This window comes from Procambarus clarkii, chromosome 89, assembly GCF_040958095.1.
Source record: "Procambarus clarkii isolate CNS0578487 chromosome 89, FALCON_Pclarkii_2.0, whole genome shotgun sequence".
Classification (NCBI taxonomy): Eukaryota; Metazoa; Arthropoda; class Malacostraca; order Decapoda; family Cambaridae; genus Procambarus; species Procambarus clarkii.
This window is the reverse complement of record NC_091238.1, coordinates 19,123,125-19,142,685: the sequence shown is the minus strand read 5'-3', so window position 1 is coordinate 19,142,685 and position 19,561 is coordinate 19,123,125. Positions and strand designations below refer to the sequence as shown.

The window sequence follows — 19,561 nt, the reverse complement described above, 5'->3', positions numbered from 1 at the left end:
TCCCGTCCTCCACCACTGGCCCGTCCACCACCACTGGCCCGTCCTCCACCACTGTCCCGTCCTCCACCACTGTCCCGTCCACCACCACTGTCCCGTCCACCACCACTGGCCCGTCCTCCACCACTGGCCCGTCCACCACCACTGTCCCGTCCACCACCACTGGCCCGTCCACCACCACTGGCCCGTCCTCCACCACTGGCCCGTCCACCACCACTGTCCCGTCCACCACCACTGGCCCGTCCACCACCACTGTCCCGTCCACCACCACTGGCCCATCCACCACCACTGGCCCGTCCACCACCACTGTCCCGTCCACCACCACTGGCCCGTCCTCCACCACTGGCCCGTCCACCACCACTGTCCCGTCCACCACCACTGTCCCGTCCACCACCACTGGCCCGTCCTCCACCACTGGCCCGTCCACCACCACTGGCCCGTCCTCCACCACTGTCCCGTCCACCACCACTGGCCCGTCCACCACCACTGTCCCGTCCACCACCACTGGCCCGTCCTCCACCACTGGCCCGTCCACCACCACTGGCCCGTCCACCACCACCACTGGCCCGTCCACCATCACCACTGGCCCGTCCATCACCACTGGCCCGTCCTCCACCACCACTGGTCCGTCCTCCACCACTGTCCCGTACACCACCACCACTGGCCCGTCCTCCACCACTGTCCCGTCCACCACCACTGGCCCGTCCACCACCACTGTCCCGTCCACCACCACTGGCCCGTCCTCCACCACTGGCCCGTCCACCACCACTGGCCCGTCCTCCACCACTGTCCCGTCCACCACCACTAGCCCGTCCATCACCACTGGCCCGTCCACCACCACCACTGGCCCGTCCTCCACCACTGTCCCGTCCTCCACCACTGTCCCGTCCACCACCACTGGCCCGTCCACCACCACCACTGGCCCGTCCTCCACCACTGTCCCGTCCTCCACCACTGTCCCGTCCATCACCACTGGCCCGTCCATCACCACTGGCCCGTCCATCACCACTGGCCCGTCCTCCACCACCACTGGTCCGTCCTCCACCACTGTCCCGTACACCACCACCACTGGCCCGTCCTCCACCACTGTCCCGTCCACCACCACTGGCCCGTCCACCACCACTGTCCCGTCCACCACCACTGGCCCGTACACCACCACTGTCCCGTCCACCACCACTGGTCCGTCCTCCACCACTGTCCCGTACACCACCACCACTGGCCCGTCCTCCACCACTGTCCCGTCCACCACCACTGGCCCGTCCACCACCACTGTCCCGTCCACCACCACTGGCCCGTCCACCACCACTGTCCCGTCCACCACCACTGGCCCGTACACCACCACTGTCCCGTCCACCACCACTGGTCCGTCCACCACCACTGTCCCGTCCACCACCACTGTCCCGTCCACCACCACTGTCCCGTCCACCACCACTGGCCCGTACACCACGACCACTGGCCCGTCCACCACCACTGTCCCGTACACCACGACCACTGGTCCGTCCACCACCACTGGTCCGTCCACCACCACTGGTCCGTCCACCACCACTGGTCCGTCCACCACCACTGGTCCGTCCACCACCACTGTCCCGTCCACCACCACTGTCCCGTACACCACGACCACTGGCCCGTCCACCACGACCACTGGCCCGTACACCACCACCACTGGCCCGTCCTCCACCACTGTCCCGTCCACCACCACTGGCCCGTCCTCCACCACTGGCCCGTCCACCACCACTGGCCCGTCCACCACCACTGTCCCGTCCACCATCACCACTGGTCCGTCCTCCACCACTGTCCCGTCCACCACCACTGGCCCGTCCTCCACCACTGTCCCGTCCTCCACCACTGGCCCGTCCTCCACCACTGTCCCGTCCACCACCACTGGCCCGTCCTCCACCACTGTCCCGTCCACCACCACTGGCCCGTCCTCCACCACTGGCCCGTCCACCACCACCACTGGTCCGTCCATCACCACTGGCCCGTCCTCCACCACTGTCCCGTCCACCACCACTGGCCCGTCCTCCACCACTGTCCCGTCCTCCACCACTGTCCCGTCCTCCACCACTGGCCCGTCCTCCACCACTGGCCCGTCCTCCACCACTGTCCCGTCCTCCACCACTGTCCCGTCCTCCACCACTGTCCCGTCCACCACCACTGGCCCGTCCACCACCACCACTGGTCCGTCCATCACCACTGGCCCGTCCTCCACCACTGTCCCGTCCACCACCACTGGCCCGTCCTCCACCACTGTCCCGTCCACCACCACTGGCCCGTCCACCACCACTGGCTCTCTGGGGCCAGGTATTGATCTCCGCCTGTCTTAGTTTAAGGCTGGGTCGCTTCTGTTGGTTCCTCCACCATCTCCACCATTATCCTCCACCATTATCCTCCACCATTATCCTCCACCATTATCCTACAGGAGACAGTTGAGGAGACAGTACAAATCAACCCAAAGCTTCCCAAAGCTTCACAGACAACCCAAAGCTTCCCAAAGCTTCACAGACAACCCAAAGCTTCACAGACAACCCAAAGCTTCACAGACAACCCAAAGCTTCCCAAAGCTTCACAGACAACCCAAAGCTTCCCAAAGCTTCCCAAACAACCCAAAGCTTCACAGACAACCCAAAGCTTCGTGCACCCCCCCCCTTTACTCTCCCCCCCCACATCCATACACCCCCCTCCCTCCCCCTCCCACACTGATGATTGATGAATATTAAGACACCCAGAAATGGCACGGGCATGAATAGCCCGTAAGTAGCATAGATGAGTGAATGTGGAGTTGAGACGTTGGGTGCCCCCCCCCACACCCCCACAGCCATATACACCAGTCCTCCCCCCTCCCCCCCCCCACATGCCCCCCACAAACACCCCCACACACACACATGCCCCCCACAAACATCCCCCCACACACACACATGCCCCCCACACACACACATCCCCCAGCGTGACGTAAGGTGATATCAAGAGTGTAAGTAACGGATATCCCGCTGAGATAGTGGCCAGGGGAGCACTATTGAAGTGTGGCAATTGACGCTCCTCTCTCTTCTAGCTCCTCGTAGATCCTCACAGTCCTCACAGTCCTCACCTCACAGTTCTCACAGTCCTCACCTCACAGTCCTCACCCCACAGCCTCTTCCTGGTGGTGGTCTCGTCTGTATTATAACATTTAACAACACTTGTGACGAAGGAGTTGTGGAGTTGTTGTAAAGGTAAAGGCTGGACCATTGTTTACTTCTTGGTGTGTAGTGTGGCGTGGGAACTTGGAGAGAGAGAGGGGGCGTAAAGTGCGTTTCACGGGTTCACCATAGCCCGTGCTACATGGATATTTTGTTCTGAGTAGCTAAATCTAGATCAACAAACAGCTACACAGGGTGCGTAAAGTGCGTACAGTGCTGGTAGCGTTCAGGAGACGCTGCCTTTCCTGTGCTACACCACACCTTGCAGAGAGAGGGTGCGTACAGTGCGCACACAGGAGACAGTACAGGAGACGGAGTTGCTATACTCCTCCCGGGTCCGAGCAGGTCTCCCAGGAGGGCTCAGGCAAGTGTTCTAAGCTTCCTTTCATGTGGACGAGTATATCCATGCGCGCATATCCATGTCCATATATCCGTGCATGTATAGCAATCAATCGGGTTCAACTTCCCCGGCTAGACGTGAAGGCCGAGGCGAAGACCTGCTGGCAGGTGATGTGTGCCCGGGAGAGAGGCAGCTGTTGTGGGCAGCATGCTAGGGGAGGGGGAGGAGGTGGCCTGGGTGGGGGTGGGGGGTATTTGCTCACCAACTTGCAGGCTGGAGAGCAAACTATTGTGGTGGCCTTAATGACTCTCCAGAGGCTGGTAGGCTTAAGTCCAACACCAAATGTTTGTATTTTGTAATCTTATTTTTCAAGACATTTTATGAAGTCTTAAACGACAAATTCCCCCAATGTTAAGCCCATGTTGACCAAACCACATACTAGAAAGTGAAGGGACGACGACGTTTCGGTCCGTCCTGGATCAAAAATCGACTTGAGAATGGTCCATGACGGACCGAAACGTCGTCGTCCCTTTACTTTCTGGTGTCTGGTTTGGTCAACATATTTCAGCCATGTTATTGTGACTCCTCGTCTGCATTAAGCCCAGGTGAAGTGCTGGAAGTGTCGCCTCTGGATAGTGCACAATATTGTTGCACTTGCCTGCACAGGCGCACGCTCCTCTCTTGACATTCCTCTCTCGTCCTGTCTAAACTTGATTATGGTTGTCCTGCTTACTCTTCTGCTTCTCCTTCTACTCTTCCCCGTCTTGATACTCTGCACCATACTGGGTGGCGCCTCAGTTTTGGCGCCTTTCGTTCGACTCCCGTCCTGTGCTTATATGTTGACACTGGCTTCCTGTCTCTCCAGGACCGCCGTGATCGCTACTATCTACGCTATCTTGCACGGTCTTCACAACACACTCTCGCGCTGTGTCCTGGTGCAGGGTTGTTGGTCTTCTGTTACTGGTAACAAACTGCGTACTCTAAAGAGTAGTGTGTCCCCGTGGCCGTCCTCTTACCACCATAACCGGCGATGGGAAACAGCTCTGGCAAGGTTGCGTATTGGCCATACGCGCTTAACTCAAGGACACTTAGTGGAGCGCCGCCCTGCTCCTTATTGTCTTAACTGCATTGTCCCTCTTACAGTCGTGCATATCCTTGTTGAATGTCCTGACTTTCAGTACAAGCGTGTCTTGCTTTCCGACCGCCCCTTGCGGTCGCTTGTCCCTTGATAGAATTCTTGGTGAATCGGATACTTTTGATATCGTTCGCCTTATGCGCTTTTGTTCTCGTATTGGCATCCTTGGTGATAATTAGCGCCCTCTGATTATTCCCGCACATTTGGTGGTGCTACATAACCTTCCCGGCTTGGTGCCTTCTTTTGATAATTACTTACTTGTCTGCCTGAAGAGCAGAAGCAGCGCGCCGCTCCACCAGACCTCTCATTAATTCACTTTTAGAGGATTTCTCTTTTTTCTCTCTCAAACTCATTTTAACATACTGATGCAGAGCTGCAAGCTCGACGTATTCACTGTATACTTTTGTAATGCAGGTAAACTATTTCCCAAGTGTACACAGTTTACCTTGAAGATGTCCGCCATGTGTAAGCGCGGGTGACATCGTTGGACAGGGAATGTGTCAGTTGTTCAGTGTGACACTTTCTTGGCAATTACCGCGACCGCTCGGTATAGTAGTTTTTGTGAATAACTTTGCGCTTGTCTTATTATATTCTTTAAGTAGTCTCAGGTTTATTCATTTGTGTATGTCTTGCATTGTGATATATATTTACACCTCCCAGGCCGGATCTTCACCTTTAACATGAGTCCGTATTGAAGACTGACAGTTTAGAAAATACGCCGAGTTACGTAATAAGCAATTACGTCACCTGCAGGTGTGACGTCACTCGTCCCACGGGGGCGGCATCATCTCACTTTTTTATTAAATTAAAATTAGTTTTTGAATTTCTGTGTCGTATACCGTTGATTGGTGATAACCTACACACACACACACACACACACACACACACACACACACACACACACACACACACACACACACACACACACACACACACACACAATATTTAACACAAGGGGAACACGCACAAGGGGACACAGGTGGAAACTGAGTGCCCAAATGAGTCACAGAGATATTAGAAAGAACTTTTTTAGTGTCAGAGTGGTTGACAAATGGAATGCATTAGGAAGTGATGTGGTGGAGGCTGACTCCATACACAGTTTCAAGTGTAGATATGACAGAGCCCGATAGGCTCATGAATCTGTACACCTGTTGATTGACGGTTGAGAGGCGGGACCAAAGAGCCAGAGCTCAACCCCCGCAAACACAACTAGGTGAGTACAACTAGGTGAGTACACACATATGATAGAGCCCAGTAGGCTCAGGAACCTGTACACCAGTTGATTGACAGTTGAGAGGCGGGACCAAAGAGCCAGAGCTCAACCCCCGCAACCACAATTAGGTGAATTAGGTGAGTACACACACACACTAACTATATGACAAAGAGTACTGGGAAGACGGGACACCACGAGCGTAGCTCTCATCCTGTATTTACAATGAGGTAATTACTGTAAACAATGAGACAACTAGCATCATTAGAAGAGTATAAAGCTATGAACCAGATAATATTTCACCATAGTTGTTAACAGAGGCGTCTCAGGCCCTCGGTATACCTCCAGCTCTGGTGTCCTTAATGAAGGAATTTAGAAGGTAGTAATTTGAATTTTCAGAATTTCAGAATTTTCAAGTAGAATTTGTTCATTAGAAGGTAGTGTTACCCTGCTGTTGGAGGATGGCCAATGTCCTGTTAATATTTAAAGACAGGAACAGAAAGGGAAGGAAATAGGGAGTAGACACTTAAGGAATTGTCCTTTTGAATTTAAGGACACATTAAGGAATGTCCTTAATGCCTTAAGGACACTTAAGGCATTTAAAAAAACACTAATGCACAACGTGTGCTTCGATCACTGTACACCGCCAGCCTGAGACCAGTATGTGTCGCCTAATTGTGCAGCCCACATATAAAAAAAACACACTTAAGAAACCTAGAACAATTTCAGAGGTTTACAACGAGGCTGATCCTGAAATTCCTGAGGATGTGGTATGAAGAAAGACTGAAGGAATGACCTCCATTTTCTCTAATGACCTGATGTCATTAGAGAAAATGAAGGGGGGTAGAAATAGCCTAAGCTACTCTATCCCTTTGAGATGTATTTTTTTCTTGTCTCAATAAACATACTTGAACTTGAACTTGAAGAGAAAATGAAGAGAGAGAGAGAGAGAGGGAGAGACTATAAAAAAACATAAAATACTTAACGGGAGTGATAACATTGGGGGGAACCAAAAAGATGCTGAAAATGATTACCAATAGATTGAGAGAGTATGAAGCCCATCCTCCTGTTGTCGTAGTACTTATAGTAACGATTGATTGATTGATTGATAAAGATTAAGCCACCTAAAAGGTGGCACGGGCATGAATAGCCCGTAAGTGGTGGCCCTTTTGAGCCATTACCAGTATCAAGAGGTGATACTGGAGATCTGTGGAGGTGCGACTGCACCCTGCGTGACGGGAGACAAAATAGTGTTATAGTAACATGTTATCCCGTGATATAGTAACGATGAGAGCCATAGTATATATATACCGACAAACAACGCAATTAGAACGAAGAAATCGGCACTATTAAGTTGCACAAACCGGAAAACTATTTATTATTTGTGTTGCTTTGACAAATTAACTTTTAATTAACGTACTTTTAATTACAAAATTGGCAAAGTTTTTAGTTTCGTTATTAGAATCATTAACTTGTAATGAATTGACTGTGAGAAACTCTCACGATTTTGAAAAGGAAATTTCCTCATTGAATTTTGATTTCCTTACTATAATGGCTAGTGTTGATGTGGAATTATTTCACTAATATTTCTCTGTTGGAAACTTTTGACTTTTGTGTAAATCAGTTATTTGCTGACACTGATTTAGTGTCAGGACTTTCTAGTAAGATTTTAGACAGTTGTTAAGAGTTGACAGTTATAGACTGTCTTTATGTTTAATTATAAATATTATAAACAAATCAATGGCGTAACAATGGGTTCTCCATTAGGCCCCGCACTTGCTAATTAATATAAATTCATCAATATCTGTATCACCCCTTGTATGTATGTACTTTAGGTAAATAAACATTTGAATTTGAATTTGATTTTTTTAGCATTCATGAGAGAAATTGGCTCGATAAATGTCCTTTGGACTGTAAACCAGGAGTCATGTACAGGAGATATATGGATGACATTTATTTGTTATTCAAGACTAATCTAATGTTGAGATATTTAGAGAGTATCTTACTGCTCAACATTGTAATATAAGTTTCACTACAGAGTGTGAAAGGGATAACTCGTTGTCGTTTCTTAATGTCAAGTATCCTTAATGGTTTTAACACTATTGTTTCTGGTAAACCAACTTTTACTGGAGGTTTAAATTTTAACTCTTTCGTTCCATATATTTTTAAGAAAAAATGCAATTAATACTCTACTGAATAAAGCCTTTGTTTTATGCTCAAACTGGTCTCTTTGATCAAGAATTTAATTTCCTTTGGAATTTTTTCTTCAAATAATGGTTACCCTGCTCATATGGTATATACTTTTATAAGGAATTTCTTAAATAAGAAGTTCCACCCTTCTTGTAAGATTACTACAGTAGAAAGAGATATAAAAATATATCAAATTACTTTTTTACGGTACCATTAGTTTTTCTGTAAGAAGTCGATTAAGGAAACTTCTACAGCACTGTTATACTTAAATATATTTTTGTCAATAGGCTCCTATTTTAAATTTAAAGGTAAAATGCCTACCCCCCCTATGCTGTAGGGTATATATATATATATAGGGGGTATATATATATATATATATATATATATATATATATATATATATATATATATATATATATATATATATATATATATATATATATATATATATATATATATATAATTGTTCCACCTGTAATGCTGGATACATTCGGAACTTTAAGATTAGGATACTGGAGCACCGGGGAGTATAATTTAGGACTGGATTATCATTATCTAAACCAACATTCTCGGAGATTAGAAAGCATTGTTATGAGTTAAATCATTCTCTGCTGGAATCCGATTTTAAGATTTTAGGCACTTGCGTGAATAGCCAGTCGGATTTGAGAATAATGGAATCCTTATATATCAGGGAGCTGCGGCCTCTAGTAAATAACAATGTTTTAGCTGTTTAATTGTACACTGTATAATGCACAGTAGGCCTTGTAATTTTATTTATAGTTAATGCTGACATGTTTGTTATTTGCTTTAGTCTCCCTTGAATTATCTTTTTTTTTTACTTATTTCAAGTATTGATATTTTGTATTGTATTTGTTTAATACATATAATATTTTGTTATGTTTAGTTTTGTTTGATATTTATGGTTCTTACAAAGTTTTCAGCTAGTATTCTATAATTGTTTTAAATTTGCTTGTGTTTTATATACATTATCTGTAAGTGTGTCGTTATTATTATTATTATAATTTTTGCATTAGTTTTGAATCTCCATGTGATAATTATCAAGTGTTACTTTGATCACTTCACGTAAGTTAAGCAATGTGTTTGATTTTATAACTAGTGTCGTTTTGTATATTCTTTTTCTTCTGAGACGTATTTTTTTCAGTACGAGTTCTTTGTTTGCTCCTTATTTTATTGTGACGTCTTTTGTAAATAGATCTGATGATGAATACGAGAAGTGTTTTAAACGTGACGGATTTTACTTAAAAGTAAAGAATTTTAGCAAGATGTTTGTTATATCAGTGGTTTTCCTATTCATTTTGAAATTAAGATTTCCGAAGGGAATATTTATATATATAATCATTTATATGGAGGCTCTAAATTCGGATATGTATATACAGTGTATATTTCAAACAATTTCACAAATCTGGTTGTCACTGTAAACTGTGTTAGCGTGGTGAGGGACGGTTTGATATGACGGGTGTAGGTGACAGAAGGTGACGGTGACTGACGGCTTGACGGTGAAGTAATTACTACCGTGATAACGATCAGGTCGATAAGTGTACAGTAACATGCTCCCGACACCCTCAACCACTGTTTTGTAACCTGCGGTGGAGGGAGGGAGGGAGAGAGAGAGAGAGAGAGAGAGAGAGAGAGAGAGAGAGAGAGAGAGAGAGAGAGAGAGAGAGAGAGAGAGAGAGAGAGAGAGAGAGGGAGGGAGAGAGAGGGAGAGAGGGGGAGGTGGTCCATGATTCATTCCACCAACAGCCTCATCACTAGTGAGGTCTAAAGCCTGTTGTTGTTATAGATTCAGCTACTTAAGTTCCAAGTAGCACGGGCTATGGTGAGCCCGTAGTGGACTTACCCGGCACAGGAGCGGTGCCGCCTGGTCTAAAGCCAATATCGGCATGTATATTATGGCCTCATTGTGACCTCACACACATCAACAACATATACAATTTGGTGTTGATATGTTTGGTATTCAAACATCACAGTTTTTATCTTATTTTCGGTAGATTGCGTTTGACGCGTGTTAAGCATATTGAGGCCCTCATACTGGCTATTCCCTAAGATGCACCCCACAGCGGTTCGCTAACTCTCAGATGCATCAATCCGTCCTTGACTAAAGTCCATTCCATCCAGCGGTCAACCCCACAGACGCATTCATAAATTTGTACATGCTGTTCATTCAAAACGGGAATTTTCTCAAATATAAATTAATGATATATTAGCATATTGTGCATATATAGGCATAGGTTAAGTTAGGTGTTTAGGTTCTGTTGGCGATTATTTGTAGTACGTGGGTGAAGCATTTACAGCGTTGTGGTTCCAACAAAATTCGTCAGTGAAGCACTTGTTCCGGATATGTTCGAACGTCAGCAGTTGTGAGTCGTGTGTAAACCGCTTTTCATTCATAAACAGGGGGTTTGGCGGGTGCATGGAATCACTTTTGGATCTTTGTTTGGAGGACGGGCTGTTTACAGCGTTGTGGTTCGAACAAAAGTCGTCAGTGAAGCACTTGTTCCGGAAGTGTTCGAATGTCATCAGTTGTGAGTCGTGTGTAAACCGTTTTTCATTCATAAACACCTGAGGGGTTGGCGGGGGGGGGGGGGGGGGGTTAGCGGGTGCATGGAATCACTTTTGGGTCTTTGTTTGGAGGACGGGCTGGATGCATCAGGTGAAAGGATGTGCCCAAATGTTTCGACTTGCCCGAGAATCGAATCCATGACCAATCGGTTATGAGCAGATTACACTGCCCAATCAGATCCTTGTCTCAACTTGCCACTCTGAAAAAATACAAGTGTTCTGCCAATCTAGAAATGTAAGGTACGATGCCGAAGCATGTAACACGTCAATATTTCGGTGCTTCAATTTGTACTAATACGTCGCAATTTTAACGCATTGGTGATTCCGTTTAAAATGCGACGTATTCGCTGAGAGGATGTGTTATAGTTTGTATATTTCATCCATAGTACGGGTGGGTGTGGGTGTGGCTACGGGTGTGGCTGTGGGTGTGGCTGTGGGTGTAGCTATGGGTGTGGGTGTGGCTATGGGTGTAGATATGAGTGTGGGTGTGGCTATGGGTGTGACTGGGTGTGGGTGTGACTGTGGGTGTGGCTACGGGTGTGGGTGTGGGTATAACTACGGACATAGGCCGTCCTCCTGAGTCGCCACAAGAGACAACAAACACTGTAGGAGAACGGTGCAACTCCAGGCACCGACAGCTGACCTACGGAGCCTCGCATGGACAGTTTGCAAGCCACTGTGACTCACAGCACCTGGGTATGTGCCCGCTGGGTACTGTGACCTCAAAATACGGTGTATTATTACCTGAACGGACAGGTTGATGGGGGTGATGGGGGCGGGGGGTTATACCTGGCTGGAGACCGGGCCGCGGGGCTGTTGATCCCCGGAACCTACACAAGGTAACTGTACCCACCAGTGGACATAGACCACATCCTTGCCAAGAATGACGGGCATCATACTAACAAATAATTACCAGATTTAATTACCTGTTCCGGTCACAATACTGCGGACCACAAGGGCGCAAAAGCTACCCAGTATACTGTACAGTGTATGTATGTATGAATGTATGTATTCTGATCTACGGTGTCTTGTGTTGTAGTGTTGTAGGTCTTGTGTTGAAGTCTAACAAGGCTTAGGAACCGAACCCCTAAATTAATTTGGCTAAGCAAGTTTTGATTAGCCAGTTAGTTACAGTTTAATATAATACATAAACAATAGTGTCGAGAAGGTCCACAAGTGGTCCAGCTAAGTGGACCGGACCTGACAAGCAACAGCCAGGTGTGTATATTAAGGCAGTATAAAGCAAGCATGAAGGCACATAAGTACTGCACATGTTGAGAGCCTGAAAACAGAAATATAAGAAGAGTCGTCACTTTACAATACACAAATCACAATAGCGTGATATATCAAATGAATAAATTCACAAGGGTACGTCCAGGATTATCCCAGACGCGTCTTAATCGACCGCGCCACAACATGGTATAAGAATTGTAACCGGGATTTGCTACTGCTCTCACACGGATCCCAGAGTCTCTCTTGTTCTTGTACCGTGTCGTGGCGCAGTAGATTAAGGCGCGTCTGGGATCATCCTGGCCGTAAGTTCGAAGCTCATCACGGCCCTTGTGGATTTATTCAGTCTTCACTTTGATATCATGTGTGGGGTTGGGTTACTAGTAATGTGTAAGTATAAGAGATGTTGATGTACTGTTGCAGGGTATTATGGCTGAGTGAGGTATGGTCAGCATGTCAACAGATCGCGTGGGTGTGCGGAAGAAGACTGAGGCCAACAATGGGCAAGCGACCACCGGGGCGGCTGCACCAGTCGAGGAAACACCCAACCACATCGTCTATAGGCGGGTCAGTACCTCCATCTCTCTCTCTTGTTCCTCCTCTCACTTCATTCTTCTTGGCCCATGTCTTCTGTTCCTCCATGACTCTTGCTGCGCTATACCTCGTGTTCCACCTTCATCCTGGGTAACATTCTCGTTCTCAGTTAGCCTAAGGGGATGGCAGGGACCTCGGTAGCCTAGTATTTCTGTCTCTGACAACGGGAATTATTACAACTCGCGAAATGTTAAAGCAACAGACTCGGTAATGTTTATACTGAGGTAATTAAGTTATAAAAGGCTGAATGCCAGACGAATGACCTTTCCAGTAAAGTGTTGTTGCTTCAGATGGAGAAGATCGTGGAGCAGATGCAGCAGGAGGAGACGGGTGTGCCGGTGAAGACGGTCAAGAGCTTCATGACCAAGATTCCCTCCGTCTTCACCGGCGTTGACCTCGTCGCCTGGATGATGAGGAACCTGGACGTCGAAGATCAGAGTAAGTCATTGACTCCCGTGCCAGGTAAGTCCATTACGGGTTCACCATAGCCCATGCTACTTGCCCCGCTCCTGTGCCAGGTAAGTCCACTACAGACTCACCATAGTCCGTGCTACTTGCCCCGCTCCTGTGCCAGGTAAGTACACTACAGACTCACCATAGTCCGTGCTACTTGGAACTTGTTCCGAGTAGCTGAATCTATAACAACAACAACATGGTGTGTATGTAACCACTCACTCAAACACTTCCCTAATATTTTCTTGTGTAAACACAGATTTAGCAAAGCCATGAGCGCTTGCTGTTTCCGACCGGTCTTTAAGCTAACAAGATTGGCAGTGAATTTTAAAATTACGATTGTAAACCTTTAATCTTAAATAGAGAAATAAAACTAGTTACTTAAGGTATAAATTGGAGTAATTGGAAAGTTTATACAGTATAAATCCTGTTTTAACATTAATATGACAACGTGATTGGGACGCACTCATCTCTCGCTCTCTCCGTATGTTTATATAGAACATTTATATATACTGTATATAAAAACACTCGCACATCGTGGCAGCAAGGCGGACAGCCCGCCAGCCGTCAACACCCACACACCGTGGCAGCAAGGCGGACAGCCCGCCAGCCGTCAACACCCACACACCGTGGCAGCAAGGCGGACAGCCCGCCAGCCGTCAACACCCACACACCGTGTCAGCAAGGCGGACAGCCCGCCAGCTGTCAACACCCACACACCGTGTCAGCAAGGCGGACAGCCCGCCAGCTGTCAGAACTCTCACTGTATTTCCCCATTTCTAAACTTTACTTTCACCTGTACCTCTCCACCCTCTTTACTCCCCCTCCCCCCCCCACACTAATAAGTCTGGGCGTCCTCCACGCTCCAGCTCTTCTCCTCATTAATCTTCCTCTTGGACGGTTCTGAGAAATGCTAATCCTATAGATTTCCAGTAGACATTGTCCCCGGAGTCCGAAAATCAATGTCCTCACCCTGATTAGTGTGTGTTATGACGTCAGGGGCCACAAAAGGATGCAGCAGTGTGTGTGTGTGGGATGAACGGACGACTTCTCACCAGTTTCTCATCTGGCTAGGCAGACCAAGACTGGAATTTTGTTCAGGAGATTTGCAGGGTTTCTCACTAGTTAATTTTTTTGTTTTTTGAGGCGGAGGGGAATTGCTAGTGTGTGTGTATAATGTGGATGATATAGGATGGTAAAGTCAGGGTATATAATATATTTTGTGGTGACGTTAGTGTATAGCTATGGTGCCACCAGTGGTGTAAGGCTGGTTCATGGTTCCCTCTTTATATATTATATATATAAATAATATATTATTTATATATATAATATATATATATAATATCCTGCTATGTAATTATTACACTCAGATGCTCTGTAATGTTATATAAATTAAATAACATTATTATACACATATGCAATGCTATTAGTTTTACTAACAAAAAAAGAACTTGGTACTGGTCGCCTCCTGGTGGCCAGAGTTGACATGCAGGTGTCACCTCCTGGTGGCCAGAGTGTAGAGGTGTTGTGGTGGTGGCGGGGTTAACATACTCGGCTCCCAACTAGTCCTATTGCCTATCATTTATTACGGCATCGACCAATCCGTTATAAAGGCGACGTATTACTCAAACATTTAAACATCGCAATATTGATGTTTTCTGAGGATCGGCCGCGATAGGTTAGGCGGGTTGTTTAGGTTCGTACGGTACACTAACATTTTTACCGGCGATCATTTTATTGTACCAATTGGGCTAGACTGTTAATTACCGGATATACTCGGTACGTCTGTAAGTAAAGGTTCTTACTTATTACCTATAACTACTTAGCTACCAGTGACTACGAGGAAGTGAGGTTGAATTTTTATGCCCCGCCTCCCAGCCTTGTTGTACCTGTTGCTTTATATTGAACTGTTCCCGTGTTTAAACTCCTTGTCGAATCTGGCTTTAATTTTGTGGATGGAGGTGGCTTCTACAGCTTCTTCCCTCAAGTGCATACCTCTTGTTGACCCCCAGTACACTGTACCGCTATTTTCTTCGACTCTTTGGTTTTTCCAGCTTCCACTTGTCCTACTTTGTCTCAATTTAAAGCGGCCGTCACTGTCCAGCTAGTCAATTTCTCGTATTATCTTGTATGTTGTGATCATATCCACTGTGTTTCGTCTGTCTTCCAGGATTATGAGGTCCAGTACCCTCAGCCTGTGCTCATAGCTTTGCCCTCTTACTTCTGGCACTAATCTTGCAAACTTCTATACTATTTCAGTTTTAGTTTTATACATCACAAGGTATGGGTTCCAGGTCGGTGCTGCATGCTCTTCTTTCTCTTTTTCCCATCTTCATTATCTAACAATTCTTCCTGCTTGAGTGACATGTACAGCTTCGTACATTTCTGAGCAATAACTTTAACCATCTCATTTCTTGTTTCCCCTTGCAGTTCTGTCCCTCACACTGGACTTGTCAGAGTCCCTCACCCTACTGCAGTTCCCACGTCTGTAGTCTCTCATGTTCTTCCTCGTGTCTCTTGGTCTATCCAACTCCTTTAGCTGCAGTGTGTACTCGAGGAGGATAATGCAGTGTGGGCTAGCTCCTAGGGGGGGCATCTCATACTCTAACTTCTCGACAACTGCTTCATTTGGGGCACACACACCAAGTCTAGTGTTGCTGGTGGGTCCTCTCCCACTATTGTTGTTGATACTCTAATATGCTGTTGCAAGAAGTGTGTCTGCTGTGGATGCCAGTTGATCTCTCCATGTCTCATCACCCCCTGTGCCGGTCCTTATTTATCTTGTTTATGTATCTATTCCAGAGTCCTAGCTCACTACTGTGGCTACGTTTTCTATTACTTTAGGCAAGTCTCTTGCATTTATTATATTGTACGTTACGCCTTCTATTGTTTAGTGGGGGAGTGTAAATCAGTGCTACCACTATTTTCATGTTCCCAACTGTTGCTATTCCTTGTAAGAATAGTGAGAAACTGTTGATTAGTTTCCTTTTGAGAATATTCCCTGTCAAAGCTCCAGTGCAGTTTTATCAGAAGGGTTACACCACATCCATCCCTGTTCACCTTATCTCTTATTACTTGAAATACTCATAGGAAGATTGTATTTCCTATACCACTTGTCAGTTTTGGTTTCCATTATTGCAATAATGTGTGGGTGCGCTTCTATCACTGTCACCTTCTCTTGTAACTCTACTTCTGTATTTGTAATTTCATCAGCATTTGTGTACGTAACTTTAATTCTACTCATCTTTACTCGGCTGCTTTGGTTTCGTCTTTATTGGTCTAGTTCATTGTTTCTCAACCTTTGTACCCTTGAAATATTTCCGGGTTGTACTTCAGATATACACACACGGATTTCAAAGTCAACTGAAAGGAGACAATTTCTGTCTTTGCTCTTGAAAACTGGTTAAATGAGAAATATTAAACACAGCAATGACTAAAATATGCATTCATATCATAAGGCTTAGCCTTTTTATTATCTCTTGCAAAAGTGCTAGTTACCTTGAAGTTCCATGCAAACTAGGTTGAGAAATGCTGGTCTAATTATTCTGGCTGAGAGAGGTGTGGTTGAGAGAGAGGTGTGTGGCTGAGAGAGAGGTGTGGCTGAGAGAGAGGTGTGGTTGAGAGAGAGGTGTGTGGCTGAGAGAGAGGTGTGTGGCTGAGAGAGAGGTGTGGTTGAGAGAGAGGTGTGTGGCTGAGAGAAAGGTGTGTGGCTGAGAGAGAGGTGTGGTTGAGAGAGAGGTGTGTGGCTGAGAGAGAGGTGTGTGGCTGAGAGAGAGGTGTGTGGCTGAGAGAGAGGTGTGGTTGAGAGAGAGGTGTGTGGCTGAGAGAGAGGTGTGTGGCTGAGAGAGAGATGTGTGGCTGAGAGAGAGGTGTGGTTGAGAGAGAGGTGTGTGGCTGAGAGAGAGGTGTGGCTGAGAGAGAGGTGTGTGGCTGAGAGAGAGGTGTGTGGCTGAGAGAGAGGTGTGTGGCTGAGAGAGAGGTGTGTGGCTGAGAGAGAGGTGTGTGGCTGAGAGAGAGGTGTGTGGCTGAGAGAGAGGTGTGTGGCTGAGAGAGAGGTGTGTGGCTGAGAGAGAGGTGTGTGGCTGAGAGAGAGGTGTGTGGCTGAGAGAGAGGTGTGTGGCTGAGAGAGAGGTGTGTGGCTGAGAGAGAGGTGTGGCTGAGAGAGAGGTGTGTGGCAGAGAGAGAGGTGTGTGGCTGAGAGAGAGGTGTGGTTGAGAGAGAGGTGTGTGGCTGAGAGAGAGGTGTGGTTGAGAGATAGGAGTGGCTGAGAGAGAGGTGTGTGGCTGAGAGAGAGGTGTGGCTGAGAGAGAGGTGTGGTTGAGAGAGAGGTGTGTGGCTGAGAGAGAGGTGTGGTTGAGAGATAAGAGTGGCTGAGAGAGAGGTGTGTGGCTGAGAGAGAGGTGTGGCTGAGAGAGAGGTGTGGTTGAGAGAGAGGTGTGTGGCTGAGAGAGAGGTGTGGTTGAGAGATAGGAGTGGCTGAGAGAGAGGTGTGGTTGAGAGAGAGGTGTGGCTGAGAGAGAGGTGTGGCTGAGAGAGGTGTGGGAAGAGAGAGTGGTGTGGTGATGATGGTGGTGGTAACAGACCCGTTCTCCTCCTGCCCCACAGCCGAGGCCCTGCACCTGGCCCACCTGGTCTCCGCTCACGGCTACTTCTTCCCCATCGACGACCACGTCCTCACCGTCAAGAACGACTCCACCTTCTACAGATTTCAGGTGAGAGGGAGATATTGGAGGTTAGGTTAGGGGAGGAAGGTTAGTAGGAGGTCAAGGATGGATGTTAGAGGAGGACGTTAGGGGCAGGTTAGGGAGGATAGAGAGACAGCTTAGGGGGAGGATAGAGGGAGAGGTTAGAGGTAGAGGTTAAAGAGTGAGGGAGGGTTGGAGGGTCAACTACACCATATTTACACTAATATATTACACTGTGAAACATGAGGTAAATTGTATAATTAGCGTTGTAAACTGTTGCTCGTCTCCCCCAGACCCCATACTTCTGGCCCTCCAACTGCTGGGAACCTGAGAACTCCGACTATGGTAAGTCTCATCTAGTTCATCTTGTATTTTGTGCAGTTTATTATGCACCTCAAACCCGTGCAGTGGGAGGTAGGAGGGAGGCCAGGCACACATTAACCCCATGGAGTGCGTGTAATGCTATAATATGCGAAGTTGGCTAAGATTTTGTTTACCAACTTTCCGACATTGATGTCTCGCACCTGGTTCTTGGTGCCATACGATTGTTGATAAACAAAGATAATCTCTATTTGTCTTGCTTCACGTTGTTGAACTAGAATATGTTAGTGGCTTCCTTACTGTGGGAGGCGCTGCATCATATACTCTGATAATCTTCCATTCACCTCGGTATAGAGGTGAATGGATTCGTCACGGCCCTTGTGGATTTGTTCATTTGATGCATCACGCAATTGTGATTTCTGTGTGTAATGCAGAATACATGTTCATTGTTCAGACCCCTCAAAGACGAGAGGGAACACTCAGTGATGCGATTATTTATGTATTCATTTTATTGCGGGACTTTAAACACAAACCAAGAGTGTGGATACATTACATTTATTAAGTTACCGGAGAACGGGACATAATACAACGTGAAACAATTACTCGCCATAGGTCGACTACTGTACCGGGTTACAGGAAGGACACGTGAGGTAATTAAGGTGACAAGAGTGAGATACAAATACATATTTGTATTTGAGGGGTGGTAGGTGAGGCGCGCAGCAACACGCCCAGCGACCGTCACCTGCCGGGGGGCCATGCGGGGCCGCGCGCCATCCTCACCAAACGCGCGGGAAAAACTTGACATTCACAACAGCCATAAACATTGACTAATACAAACTTCAGCATACTTAGAGACGCTGACAAATTAAACATAAAAAATAAAAATAATAAAGCAAACTGATATTTTAACTAAAAGAATACATTTAGCTTAATAAAAATAAATGTTGTGCTTCATATACTAGACATTAGTGTACTAACCTGGTTGTCCTTGCGGGAGTTAAGATATTGCTCTTAATTCCCGCCTCTCAACCCATTATCATTGCTCCTCCTAAACATCTCATATCTATGCAATATGGTAAATTTGTACAGTATCTCTCATGTTATCATGGCTCCTCAGTCCCTCTTATCTAGTGTTGTGAGGTTGGGGTTCTATAGCACGTTTTGGGTCTCTCGCTTGAGGCCCTAAACGTCTGGAGATGCATTTTGTAGAGCTGGTCGCACATAGGTTGCGTTCGACACTGACTACTTCCTCACATTAACATTAAACCTGAGATTAATCTTTGTTTACGACAAAGGTTTATTTGCCAGTTTACATGTAGACTATTAACTCTGTAGACTATTAACTCTAACGACGTTTCGGTCCGTCCTGGCCCATTCTCAAGTCGACAATCGACTTGAGAATGGTCCAGGACGGACCGAAACATCGTCGTCCCTTCACCTTCTAGTGTGTGGTCTGGTCAATATGCTCATGTTAACATATATATATATATATATATATATATATATATATATATATATATATATATATATATATATATATATATATATATATATATATATATAAAGAGTAACTCGAACCAGAGTTGTATAAACCAACGTTGACATTGAAGATGCAGGAGCGAAGCATCAACCCCAAGGGATCCCCAG

General features: G+C 46.7%; 1 protein-coding gene across 11 annotated transcripts in view; it reads left to right on the top strand.

The window, feature by feature from the left end:
* Nucleotides 1-19,561, top strand: part of RSG7 (Regulator of G-protein signaling 7) — a 69,137-nt gene that overhangs the window by 13,522 nt on the left and 36,054 nt on the right. For 2 of the 11 annotated variants that reach the window (XM_045767070.2, XM_045767071.2), the window contains exons 1-5: nt 3,023-3,537; nt 12,285-12,428; nt 12,746-12,893; nt 17,514-17,620; nt 17,887-17,938. In XM_045767070.2, the coding sequence (XP_045623026.1) occupies nt 12,306-12,428; nt 12,746-12,893; nt 17,514-17,620; nt 17,887-17,938 (430 nt within the window). In that variant the 5' untranslated portion in view covers nt 3,023-3,537; nt 12,285-12,305. Of the gene's footprint in view, nt 1-2,986; nt 3,538-12,284; nt 12,429-12,745; nt 12,894-17,513; nt 17,621-17,886; nt 17,939-19,561 lie in introns of those variants that run through there. The other 9 variants (XR_006774789.2, XR_006774790.2, XR_006774787.2 and 6 more) reach the window with 8 other exon arrangements.